Source organism: Manis pentadactyla, chromosome 11, assembly GCF_030020395.1.
Source record: "Manis pentadactyla isolate mManPen7 chromosome 11, mManPen7.hap1, whole genome shotgun sequence".
Classification (NCBI taxonomy): domain Eukaryota; kingdom Metazoa; phylum Chordata; class Mammalia; order Pholidota; family Manidae; genus Manis; species Manis pentadactyla.
Window position 1 is genome coordinate 45431362 of NC_080029.1, and position 13510 is coordinate 45444871.

The window sequence follows — 13510 nt, forward strand, 5'->3', positions numbered from 1 at the left end:
AGGAATTGTCTTTGGGAAACATAACATTAGCTAATGTTTGCAGATGTTTTTAAAGGAAGGCAAAGGATTGCCACTAAAAAAAAGACCTTGGTGAAAGTACCTCCACTGAGTCCATTTTAAACGCATTTCACTTGGTATCCTGGTTTTCATTTGTTAAATTAAAGGCCACCCATTAAGGTCTCTAACTATGCTTGAATTGGTTTGAATCCCAGTGAATAATTCTCATCAGCAAGTATCAGTGGAGAGTGGGCAGTGCAGTTACAGGGAAAAAATGTTGCCAGACCTTGGGGATGGGGAAAAAAAATTACAATAAATATCAAGAGACTGAAAAAGAGACTTTCTAAGGACTGTTCATGTTTATTGGTTTATGTAACTAGGTATTCAATGTATATAGAAATTCAGCAACTATCTTTAAAAAAACCCACTTAGAAGAATATTTCTTCTATTTTAAGTCTAAAATAGGTGTCAAGGAGGCCAGGCAATTTCCACGTTTCTTTGCTTAATGTTTAGAACAGGGCTATGCCTGGAGCAGACATCCAATAAATACAATTACTAATAATAATGACTGAACTACCTTATTAGTATAGAATAATTCCAGGGGCTCCCCCCACCCCCAGTTGTCTGATCCTAAGTCTTTTATGTCTTTTATTCCTTGTTTCTATGTCAGAAAATCACCATTAGAAACTCTGGAGTAAATCGTAAGATATTAATTTGATACATGTTTTAAAACTTACCTTTGACATCATGAAATAATCTCTCGAGTGAAAAAGCCCACTGTTTAATCTTAAAGAAAACAAAGCAAATGTCACCGGTTAAGAGTCCAGTTGACCAGTAACATTTCACAATTTGTACCAACAACAGGGGAAAGGAGCTTAGTACGTCACTCTAAAAAGACCATCCAGCACCAAATTTCCAAATTGCGTTTCAGAACTCAAATGCGTTTTTGATGAAAGCCCTAACTTTTCTTCCCTTTCACATCAATTTCTCCAGGGTCAAAGTTCTGGCCACCACAAATACCATCCTCCTAGACAAAGGGACTCACATAAGGGCCATTCGTGTTAACAGTCCCTCTGACAGCGACCAGAGGGTTAACGTTAGGTGGCAGGTACGCTGGAAACATTTTCACTAACCAATGCGAGTTTCAAGTCATATTAATTGTCTTGCCTTAAAAGCGTAAGAGTTGATTTCCATGTCACATCTTAACCTAGTCCCTTCCCAGGCGAGGCCACTCGGTTGCTCATCTTTCACAGGACAGGGGATCAGAGTACTTCGGGGGCAGTGTTCCCTTTACCCAAAGAGGCGAGGGCTGACCGGGCTCCCATACCGTCCCTCCCCCGTCTAGGTTCCAGCTCCGCGCAATCGCCTGCTTTCAGACTTGGTTCATTCCTCATTGACCTGAGGAGTCCAACCTACTACCGCCGGCTGGCGCGGGAGGGGCTCGGGAGCAGGGCTGCAGCGCAGCCCAAGGCGCCAAGTTGCCCCGACCTTCCCGAGCCCCGCCGCTTGCTGTCCGCCGCTCAGCCCTGACTCCTCTCCAGGCTGAAGGCCGAGCTAGGGAGCGGGGCGAGCGCCGTGACGCAGGAGGGATCCGGCCAATGGGAACGCCCCGCGGCGCCGGCCCCACCGCCCGCCTATAAAGAGAAGTCCTGGGGGCTCTTCAGTCTTCGCTGAACCGGGCTCTGGGAGTGTCGCTGTTTGGTAGCTGCCTCCCTCAGGTGACTCCGGCCACCAGCGAAGTTTAATCGTAGTCCCTGACGGGCCCAGGGTCCCTCCTGAGCTGCAGCGGGGGATTCCATGGAGAAGGGCCCGGGGCGGCAGTCTGCGAAGCCGCGGGGCGCCAGGTGCAGCAATGGGTTCCCTGCGGGGGAGTCGCCGCGGCCGGGGCCAAGCCCGCCCGCCGAGGAGCCGCCGCGGCCGGAGACCAAAAGCGCCCAGCCGGCGGACGGCTGGAAGGGCGAGCGGCCGCGCAGCGAGGAGGACAACGAGCTGAACCTCCCCGACCTGGCGGCCGCCTACACGTCCATCCTGCGCTCGCTGGGCGAGGACCCCCAGCGGCAGGGGCTGCTCAAGACGCCGTGGAGGGCGGCCACCGCCATGCAGTTCTTCACCAAGGGCTACCAGGAAACCATCTCAGGTCAGTGGGCCCGCCGGCCGGGTCTGCGCTGGGGAGGTGGCCGCGGGAAGCGCGCGCCGGCTCCGGGAAGTTTCCGGACTTGCCTCACTCTTGGCAGAGGGACCCGAGTGCTGCCACCTTCCGAGCCCCGCCCTCGGCCCTGGCCCCGCTCTCCCACCCAGGCGGGGGCTCTGCGTGGGATGCATTTCGGGCGCCCTGGGAATCAGCCGCCTCTCCACCCGGGGACCCGCCGCAGCCGCTCTCGCGGGGTCCCCCCCTCTTCCTCCACGCAGCGCGTCCCTCCGGTTGATAGGACTACGGTCACCCTGCACCCTGCACTGGAGCCCCTTTGCCCGGGGCTAGATGCTTGAGGCACGTGCCAGACGGACCCAGACTTCGGTGTGATAAGGATCACTTGGCTGTTTTGGGGCGTGACGGCTTCTTCGGTGGCTCCTTCTTTTGAGGTCTTGTGTTTTTGGCTTCATGCTTGGAGCGTCTGGGGTGAACCTTCGCCGCAGTCAGGGACCCACACTGTCACTGACCTGCCAGGGCACCCAGGTCTTCGGAAAGCTGTAATTATCTTTCGTCCACATCAATTTCAGTCTAGCTCCGGTCTTTTCCAGGATTTGACACAGTTCTGGGCATCGGCTTCCCCAGAGTTTGAGGTGTGAGTTTTCTTTGGCTAGTTTGTTGCTTTAAAAACCCCAAAGCGATGCACCTACTCCCGGGGTTCGCTGAGCCCTCTGTATCATTCCTGTCCAAACACATCCCGAGTAAGCTGAGATGAACCAGTGCTCTCTGCAAGGAGAGTCAGGCATTCACCCGGGAGGCAGGGAAGCAGTGGGGATGGGGAGAGATTAGGTGGAGAGGGGTGGAAAATGACTTGAGGATTTTATTGCTTATTTACTGGGTGAGCAGTGTTGGTCTTATTTAAAAAAAAAGAAAGAAGAAAAGCTGACAGACAGCTGGGCCAACGAACGTTGTCTTCTAGACCACATCTGTGCTTCTTGGTGATATTTAATTCTTGGCCTAAGAAGCCTTCTGCCTTCACCATTTCTTAAAGGAAAAACAGTGCTGCTTTGCAAGGTAACCTTCCTGCCTCAGTTATTTCTCTAATCGAGTATCTGGTGACTCCCAGAATAGGTCCAGGGAAGAGCAAAGTTTCTGCCCAGTTCTCCACAACCCAAAGGAAGGGTGGGAAATCAGAGTGTGAGAAGGGGTGGGCCCCAAAAGGAAATGATGCTACATCCTACAGCCAAGAAATGGACTTCTAGTTCTGTGTCCAAGTTCACTTTTTTACTCCTTGATGGTAAAAGTTTGGAGCCTCAAAAGCAGAATTTCAAAACGCAAAGACTGAAGAATAGACATTCTTATATTCTTCATTGGGTGAATATTCTATCATTTGGTGGTATCCACAATGTAAGGAAGCAACACCTCCTTAGGGCCTTACTCATTCTACCTCCTGTGGACACTGAAAGTGGTCTCCACTGCTCTGGCCAGGCTTTGGGAATCTTGCCCTAACAGAATTCACAGGAGAGAGATTTCTGACCTCAAGAGAGGTCACAGAATTACTGAAAGTGGTTCACAAGGTTTACTTAAGAAATAGTTAGCCGAAGTTTGTCTCATGAGCCAGAGGACTAATGACTCCAAAAAACACTTCATTCTGCCTTAGAAATCTGTTCTACTCAAGTGTTAACTTATAATTTAACAAGTCCAGGGACCTAGAGAGAAAGCATATTAGGAGTTGCCAGGGGCTGAGGAGGATGGTGGAGTGGGGAGGGTAAGCTCAATGGGCATAAGGTTTCCTTTTCTGGGTGATAAGAATGTTTTGGGTGGTGATGGTTGCACAACATTCTGAATGTACCAAATGCCACTGAATTGTACACTTTGAGATGGTTAAAATGATGAATTTTATGAATATTTTGCCACAAAAAAAAGTCCATGGATCATTTAAGAATTATTACTAGCCATTCTAACTGGATACTTTTTATACTTTTAGTACCTTATGTGGATGATCTTTGTTAATCTTCAGTTTTGAGGTGAACACTGTTCTGTTATCCCCTTGACAAGGAAACAGGGAACAGAGGAGGTTGACAGCTTCAAGTGGTAGAGTTGGCTTTTGAATCCAGGCAGCCTGAATACAGAACTCTTAGCTCTTTCCTTATGTTTCCACTTAGATGTATGAGTGTACGTTATATACTATTTCAAACTGTGAGTTGTGACCGAATAGTTAGATCACCAGCATAAAAAAGAAATCAGTCTATCAAATGTAGTGAGGGTAAATGTTTTGAGAAACTTATGTGTAGGTTTTATAGGTTTTGGATATTGGACTTGTTTCAGATGTACAATGTATTTCTTACCATGGGTTGTGGTGAAAAGTTTGAAAGCCTGTATCTGGAGGATCTTGCTTAAGGACATAATAATGATTTCTAGAAGTACATAGTTGCAGAGAAGACGGAACAGAGCAACCAAGATGATGCTAAATTTAAAGGAATGAACCTGAAATGGTGGTCCAGACTTTGGACCAAACTGATTGAGAGAGAGAATGAAGGATACTTTAATCTGTAGAAAATATTGAAGAGAGTAATAAATAATACAATCCTGCACAATCCCCAATTTATTTTCTTTAGAGAGTGTAAGTCAATGACCACTATAGATTGTTTTGGACAGAAAAACACTTCTTTGAAATTGTTATTTTTCTGTTCTTATAAACAAGATACTTTGTATCTTTTCTGTCTCTGTATATTGATTCCTGGTTAATAGCGTGACTTAAGTGTTGTAAAATATAAAATAAGTTGTTACCTAACATTTCCCTTTTTTCAGTGCCTCCTGAGTGGACTGATGCTAACTTCCCGTGTTTTGGGGAATTTGTCAGTTCTCCCTGCCCTTCAGCCTGTCCGCATGGTGCACCTTTCCCCTCCTTTCCAGTGTGTACCTTACTATGGGGGCATATGAGATCACCCGTGATGGGGGCCCTGTCAGGGTTGTGCAAGCCTCTTGGTTACTGTTCACCACTGAGCTATAGCTTGTAGACTGGGAGGGAGATCTGGAAGATCTATCACCTCTCCCAGGAACTGGCTGCCCTTTGAACCCAGCATCACAGGGTGATCCTTGGATCAGCTCATATTTATCTGTTGCTGTCCCATTGTAATTTAACCACACCCTAGTTCTCTTACATATTCAAGGTTTTACCTTGATGAGCTTTCTTTCTGTGTAAGGAAACTTACCTATATTTCCATTTTCTTTTATTCAGAACCTTAATTAAATCAGAGGGTCTACTCTTCCCTGAGGTTCTTGGTGTTCATGCTCTGTGTCTGACCCCTCCTGTTCCCTGACCTTGCCTGGGTGTAAACGGGAACAGCCTCTGAGATAGCATTACCTACTAAAGGTTAAGTGCATATTACTTGTCTCTTCGGTTGTCTTCTTTGTGAGTTTTTGGGAATACACAGGGTCTTGGCTCTTCTGTCACATTGTTAGTTAAAGTAGGTTTTAACTTGTCCTATCCAGGATGCCAAGACAGTTTTCATAAATCAACATGACAGTGTCCCAGACTTTGGGGAGCGTGTAGGTAATGCAGCATGCGGAGACAACACTGTAGGCGGAGTTCCTGACTGCCTTCCTACCAGAGTTACAGAGTCATGTCCCTGCATCAGCTGTTTTCACTGCAAGATGATGTCTCTTCTCCAAAGATAATAGAAGGCAGTTAGATACTTTTATTCATACCAAAACGAGTCTTAGCAACTTCGTACTGAAATATGCTAGCATTCACAAAAGGTTTTCTTTTCTTTTTTGAATTACAAACTAAGTGATTTACCAAGTCAGGCTGCTGTGTGAAGGGGGCCTAAAAGTTAAATTATTTACTATCCTTTCCCATATTGTGGGTGAAAGATGACTTTATGTCCCAAGTTTTAAATTGTATTAGAGTTAATCTCATCATTGAGGCACTATTTTGGATGTGTGTAGTTCACTTAAATCTTGATTCACTAATATGTTTTGTTTTAGTTAATTTTGCTAATAAATACTTAACGTAGAACTTAGTTCTGTTTATTGGTGGAAAGAGAATTGTGAAAAAGAAGGAAAAATAATAAGGCCATTGAAGTATTTGACTGGAATTTAGGAGTAGTCAAAGTTGATTAAAGCTGTTAAGAAGTCATTGGGAATGGAGGAGAAAAGCTAATCCTAATAGTTTCTTTTAAAAAAATATGATCCATGAACAGTTCTTCTGCCATGGGAGGAATGTAACACATAGCTTTGAAATACCAAACAAAGCCACTGAGTTTGTGCTTGTTTTAGTGTCGCTGGGCTGCCGTTACGAAGTACCACAAACTGGGCTGTTGAAACCACAGGAACGTTTTGTCTCACAGTTCTAGAAGCTAGAGTCCAAATCAAGGTGTCAGTGGAACCATATGCTCCTGAAAATTGTAGAGGGGGCGGTACCCTTCCTTGCCTCTTCTCAGCTTCTGGTGGTAGCTGTCAGTCCTCGGTGTTCTTCAGTTTGTGACCATTCCTCTAACCTGCCTCTGTTGCTGTTCCCTCTTTTAAGGATACCAGTCACATAGGATTGAGTCCACTTTACTCTGATAGGCCTCATCTTAGTTTAGCTGATTACATCTGCAATTACTCTTTTTTCCAAATAAGGTCACATTCTGAGGTACTGGGGTTTAGGACTTCAACATATCTTTTTGTGGGAGGGACCACAATTTAGCCTATACCAGAGCAAAATACTGTTATAACACTGACTGGGAACTTTATGATTTCATTTAACAAATTAATTAAGTGCCAGGTATTACACTGAGTGCTGGGAACACAGGAGGAGCAAAATCAGGTATGGTTCCTGCCCTCATGGAACTTAAAGTTTAGCAGACAAAAGTTCTAATATTCATCAGAATCACATGAATGAATGTGTGATCACAGATTAAGAAATGTAATGATAACATAGACACAGCTTAGTGAGAGCTTTTCACAAGGAACTTGATCTGTTGATCTCTTGATCAGGAGATGGGGAGCATGGATGCTTGAGCATCGGAATAACACCACCACTGATTACTTACTATGTGCTGAACACTGTTCTGAGTTCTTTACACATATCACGTCATTTGACCCTCACAATAGCCCTATAGGGCAGGTAATATTAACCCCATTTTATAGAAAAGAAAACTGAGGCTCAGAGAGGACTTGCCCAAGATTGTTATCTTGAAAGTAGCAGCATTGGAAGGATGATACAGAATGAGCATCATCATAATTTCTAACATTTTATTTAGTTTAAATCATATTTTACTGATTTATTTGAATCCCCTCACCTCTCCCTTCATTTTTATGTTTTCTCTGCTATTTTCTTTGTCCAGCTCTAGAAACTCTCCCATGCCTGCCCTTCCTCCACTGACTCATTGGCTGTGAGCTTCTGATTTTGCTTCCAGTAGTTGCTTGAGTTAGACTGCAGTATTAGAATTTGCCAGGAGAGGGCAACTATCCACTCTTTGATGAATCCTAGATTATGAATCCTGGATTATATGAACAGTTCTTAATTCCAGGTTATGTAAATGAATGTTCCTGACAATTCTTCATTCTCCACTGAATTTGTGGCAATTAGATTGGGGGCTAATTTGGATTGGGTTAATCAGATTGTTTGAACTGAGGTAAATTTGTTATACTCATTTAAGTTGAAAGGACATTTACTCAGTAGAATTTTGTTCTATGCTAGCCTCAGTAGCAGTTTTTTAGACCCATTTAGAGATGAGGGACATTCTGTACTCATCTTTGAATCCCTAACAAATTGCCCAGCACATGCGGACAACTTGATGAATGTTTGAATTAACTTCTTAAAGACAAGGACCCCTTACCTCTTGTCTTTCTCCCTATCACAGTGCTGTGTGCATAGGTGCTCAATAAATGCTGGTTGTTTTATACACTAAAGAAAAACACAGGGGACTTAGCTTCATGATAAAAGCCACAAAAATTATTCCTACTGGATCTCCTAAACATTTCTGGGCCAGCAATCATTCTTTAGACATTTTTGTGTCCTTCATAGAGTCCTGTACCTGTAGAAACCTGCTTGGTGAGATGAGTCCTTCTATATACAGTCAATATATTATTCCAGTGAGTCCATTGAAGTGACTAGCCTGTTTCCCTGACACATCAAAACTTTCATGGGGAAGACTCTCTAGAAAATGTGTCAACCTTGCAAACAGTTTTTAAACTATTGTAGAGAAGTTCAAATGTGCACAAAATTAAAATAGTATAATGAGCTTCTGTGTGCCCGTGATCCAGCCTAACCTCAACTTTTAACATAAACTAGATTGTCTTGCTTCACTCCCATGCCTTACACACCTTTGCCCCATAAATTATTTTAAAGCTAATCCCACATATGTCATTTCATTGATAAATACTTCATGATCTCTCTAAAATATAAAGACTTCAAAACAATATTGTCACACTTGAAAATAATAGTAGTTTCTTAATATCAAATATCTAACCAGGGTTTCCAGCTCTGATTTTTTTACAGGTGTCTCTTTATAAATTGTTTGTTTGGATAAGGGTGCAAACAAGATTTACAGGATTTATAATATTTGATAAATGTCCTTTATTTTTTTAAATTTGTTATAGTTTGCTTTTTGTTTTTCTCCCCTAACAAATTGTTGAAGAAACAGACTCATTATAGAATTTCTCACATTTTGGGTTTTACATTATTTTCTCATGACTTAGTTTAACATGTTCCTTTAGCTCCTGTATTGCTTAATTTGGCAACATCTGTCAACCACAGATGTATACCTCCTTGAAAATCTTGCTTCTGGGAATTTACCTTAGGTAGGTCTTTGCATACACAAAATGTGTGTTCAAGGTTTGTCACCGCAGCCTTGAATAGAGTCAACCTAAATGTCTAGCCCCTTAGAATGGCTAGATGATGCATGGGAGTCATATTCTGTAGGAAAAAGGGGAGGGAGACAATAAAATGTTGCTTATATTGGCATTAAGAATTGGAGGATGCACAAGCGGTTAGATGTTAATCAGGGATGTGTGCTGGGTGATGGTGGACAAGAGGAGAAGCAAGACTTTCTCTGCGCTTTCAGTTTTCGATTTTTGAAGTATGTGCATGTATTTTCAAATAGGTAAATATTGTTGCAAAGTTGTTTCGGATCTAGGAGCAAAAGAAATATATCTCTTCCTAATGGGTAACTAAAAGAAAAATCTGGTTACTGAAAACTTTTACCCTGAAGTTAGGGAAAAATAGTTAGATGTGTATATTTGCAAGCTTGATCATCATTGTAATATTTATTACATATAGAAAGAGCCTCAATTTGAATGTGACCTTATTCCTTAACTGTCTGTATAATTACTGGCATGTTTCTAAACTTAATTGTCGTCTTTCTTTTTTTGTAAAGGATAGTAATATCTGCTTTGCCAGGGCTCTTATAAGAATTAAGAAGGCATGCAAAAATCCACCTAATGCTTAATATATTTGTTCCTTTATAGTGAGGAAGAACTGTGGGATTAGGCTAGTTGGAATGTGTTTTAAGCATATGGGACACTTTGGAGCCCTGAGCCACAATGTAAAAAGTTCAGTTACTCTGAGGCTGCCGTGCTGTGAGGAAGCTCTGCCACATGCAGGCACAGGAAGGCACATGATGGCTCTAGCTGAGGGCCCACCCAGCAGCTAGCATCAAACACGAGACATGTGAGTAAAGACTCCATCAGGTGATTCCAGCCCCCAGCGGACAGTCATGCCCACTGAGGCCCATGACATTGTGAGGTAGCGGCCATTCATCTCCTCTGTGCCCTGTCTGAATTCCTGACCCACAGAATCCAGGGACCTAATAAAATAGTTGTACACCACTAAATTCTGAAATGTTTTGTTCTGCACTAAAAGCAGCAAAAGCAAATTTTGAGATGAGGGTGGTTAGAATTTGCATTTGTACAGAGGAAAAGAGAGTAACTTAAACAGGCCAAGAGATGGCATGATGGTTTAAGGCTAGAGATTTAAATTTGTGAATTATCCATATAAAGCTGACAGCTGAATCTAGGAGCATGCCTGAGCTCCTCCAAGGAGGGAGAGGAGGGGATGGGTAGTCTAAACTTTAGGTGTCTACATTCCCATTGTAAGAAGAGTGAGAGAAGAATCTGCAGAGACAGCCCTGAATGGCATTGTCAGAGACAGCAGATCCTAGAGTGTAAGTGTTGGCAGAAAATGGTCTTAAAAGGAAGAGGTCATGAGATGTGGTAGATGAGTTAGATCACCTGGCTTCAAATCTGATTGCTCACCAGCTGTGCCTCAGTTGCCTCATCTGTAAAATGGGGCTATTAATAAATAGTGGTCATCCATCTTACAGGGTTACTGTGAGGATTCAGTGAGTTAGTACGCATAAAGTGCTGTAGACATCTTCACATGTTAGCAGTGAGCACTGAGATTTGATTTGAAGGTGAGGTTAGTAATTTCAATACCTTTATGTGGTCAGAAGACAGATTGTAAGACTTTAGGGATTAATTTCACAAATAATAGAAAACAAATTTTTTGAGGTATTTTTTTCTTGACTGGCAGATCAACTGTGTTTCCCTGTGGTGTGTATCAAGGCAACAGTGTGCTGGGTGCTGGCGAATGAAAGCCTTAGGTGTCAAAGAGGAGAACCTGGGAACCAAAAATCTGGGGCCAGGTTGTGTCCATTGGATGCCCTCGATCTTCCTGTCAACTTGGAAGTCATACTCATTTTAGAGAAGTGGAAACTGAGAGGTGCAGGTTAAGTCACTTGCCAGAGGTCTCAGAGCAGAACCCAGGTGAGCATGACTACAAGTCTCATGTTTCAGGTGACACTGTGTTCCTCAGGTTCTAACTACCTATGTGACAGTTTCACATGAAGATCCATTTAACATGTGAGAATTCTACTACATATGAGAATTCTACTACATAGGAATTCTATTTTTCTTCCTGAATTCTAGCAGAGAAAGCCAAATTGTTTCAGTTTTGAGGCATTTCTTTTTTTTTCTAATTTAACCCCCTTTATTATTTATTTTATTTGTTTTTGGTATCATTATATACACTTACATGAGCAACACTGTGGTTACTAGATTCCCTCATTATTAAGTCCCAACCACATACCCCATTACAGTCACTGTCCATCAGCCTAGTAAGATGCTATAGAATCACGACTTGTCTTCTTTTGCTATACTGCCCTCCCCATGCTCCCCCCTACATTATGTGTGCTAATCATAATGCCTCTTTCTCCCCCTTATCCCTCCCTTCCCACCCATCCTCCCCAGTCCCTTTCCCTTTTGTAACTGTTAGTCCATTCTTGGGTTCTGTGAGTCTGCTGCTGTTTTGTTCCTTCAGTTTTTTCTTTGTTCTTATACCCCACAGATGAGTGAAATCATTTGGTACTTGTCTTTCTCCAACTGGTTTATTTCATTGAGCATAATATCCTCTAGCTTTATCCATGTTGTTGCAAATGGTAGGATTTGTTTTCTTCTTATGGCTGAATAATATTCCATTGTGTATATGTACCACATCTTCTTTATCCATTCATCTACTAATGAACACTTAGGTTGCTTCCATTTCTTGGCTATTGTAAATAGTGCTGAGATAAGCATAGGGGTGCATATGTCTTTTTCAACCTGGGCTGCTGCATTCTTAGGGTAAGTTCCTAGGAGTGGAATTCCTGGGTCAAATGGTATTTCTATTTTGAGTTTTTTGAGGAACCTCCATATTGCTTTCCACAATGGTTGAACTAATTTACATTCCTACCAGCAGTGTAGGAGGGTTCCCTTTCTCCACATCCTCGCCAGCATTTGTTGTTGTTTGTCTTTTGAATGTTGACCATCCTGACTTGTGTGAGGTGATATCTCATTGTGGTTTTAATTTGCATTTCTCTGATGATTATCGATGTGGAGCATCTTTTCATATGCCTGTTGGCCATCTGAATTTCTTCTTTGGAGAAGTGTCTGTTCAACTCATCTGCCCATTTTTTAATTGGCTCATTTGCTTTTTGTTTGTTGAGGTGCATGAGCTCTTTATATATTTTGGATGTCAATCCTTTATCGGATCTGTCATTTATGAATATACTCTCCCATAATGTAGTGTACCTTTTTGTTCTATTGATGGTGTCCTTTGCTGTACAGAAGCTTTTCAGCTTGATGTAGTCCCACTTGTTCATTTTTGCTTTTGTTTCCCATGCCTGGGGAGATATGTTCATGAAGAAGTCATTCATGTTTATGTCCAAGAGATTTCTGCGTATGTTTTTTTCTAGGAGTTTTATGGTTTCATGACTTACATTCAAGTCTTTGATCCATTTTGAATTTACTTTTGTGCGTGGGGTTAGACAATTATCCAGTCATTGTCTTACATGTAGCTGTCCAGTTTTGCCAACACCAGCTGTTGAAGAGGCTGTCATTTCCCCATTGTATATCTATGGCTCCTTTATCGTATATTAATTGACCATATATGTTTGGGTTAATATCTGGACTCTCTGTTCTGTTCCACTGGTCTATGGGTCTGTTCTTGTGCCAGTCCAAATTGTCTTAATTACTGTGGCTTTGTAGTAGAGCTTGAAGTTGGGAAGCAAGATCCCCCCTACTTTCTTCTTCCTTCTCAGGATTGCTTTGGCTATTCGGAGTCTTTTGTGGTTCTATATGAATTTTAGAACTATTTGTTCCAGTTTGTTGGAGAAGCTGTCGGTATTTTGATAGGGATTGCATTGAATCTGTAGATTGTTTTAGGCAGGATGGCCATTTTGACAATATTAATTCTTCCTAGCCAAGAGCATGGGATGAGTTTCCATTTGTTAGTGTTCTCTTTAATTTCTCTTAAGAGTGTCCTGTAGTTTTCAGGGTATAGGTCTTTCACTTCCTTGGTTAGGTTTACTCCTAGGTATTTTATTCTTTTTGATGCAATTGTGAATGGAATTGTTTTCCTGATTTCTCTTTCTGCTAGTTCATTGCTAGTGTATAGGAATACAACAGATTTCTGTGTATTAATTTTGTATCCTGCAACTTTGCTGAATTCAGATATTCTAGTCATTTTGGAGTGGAGTCTTTAGGGTTTTTTATGTACAATATCATGTCATCTGCAAATAGTGACAGTTTGACTTCTTCCTTACCAATCTGGATGCCTTTTATTTCTTTGTGTTGTTTGATTGCTGTGGCTAGGACCTCCAGTACTATGTTGAATAACAGTGGGGAGAGTGGGTATCCCTGTCTTGTTCCTGATCTTAGAGGAAAAGCTTTCAGCCTCTCACTGTTAAGTATGATGTTTTTTTTTCTTTTCTTGAGGGAATTCCTTTTATTATGACTGGATGGGTGGGCCAAGGGGGCCCAAGGAGCCATGCTCTGCCCTCTGCTGCCTGCCAGCAGCTGTGTCTCCACCCAGGCACCGGCCTGACACCTGCATCTGGAGTCCAGCCTGTCCAGAGGTGC

General features: G+C 42.6%; 1 protein-coding gene across 4 annotated transcripts in view; it reads left to right on the top strand.

Moving 5' to 3' along the window:
* The first annotated feature begins 747 nt into the window (after positions 1–747).
* GCH1 (GTP cyclohydrolase 1) overlaps positions 748–13510 on the top strand; it is a 68502-nt gene continuing 55739 nt past the window's right edge. Inside the window, exon 1 of one of the 4 annotated variants that reach the window (XM_036918418.2) lies at positions 748–2134. In XM_036918418.2, coding sequence (XP_036774313.1) covers positions 1795–2134 — 340 coding nt within the window. In that variant the 5' untranslated portion in view covers positions 748–1794. The remainder of the gene's footprint in view (positions 2135–13510) is intronic. The other 3 variants (XM_036918399.2, XM_036918409.2, XM_036918390.2) reach the window with 3 other exon arrangements.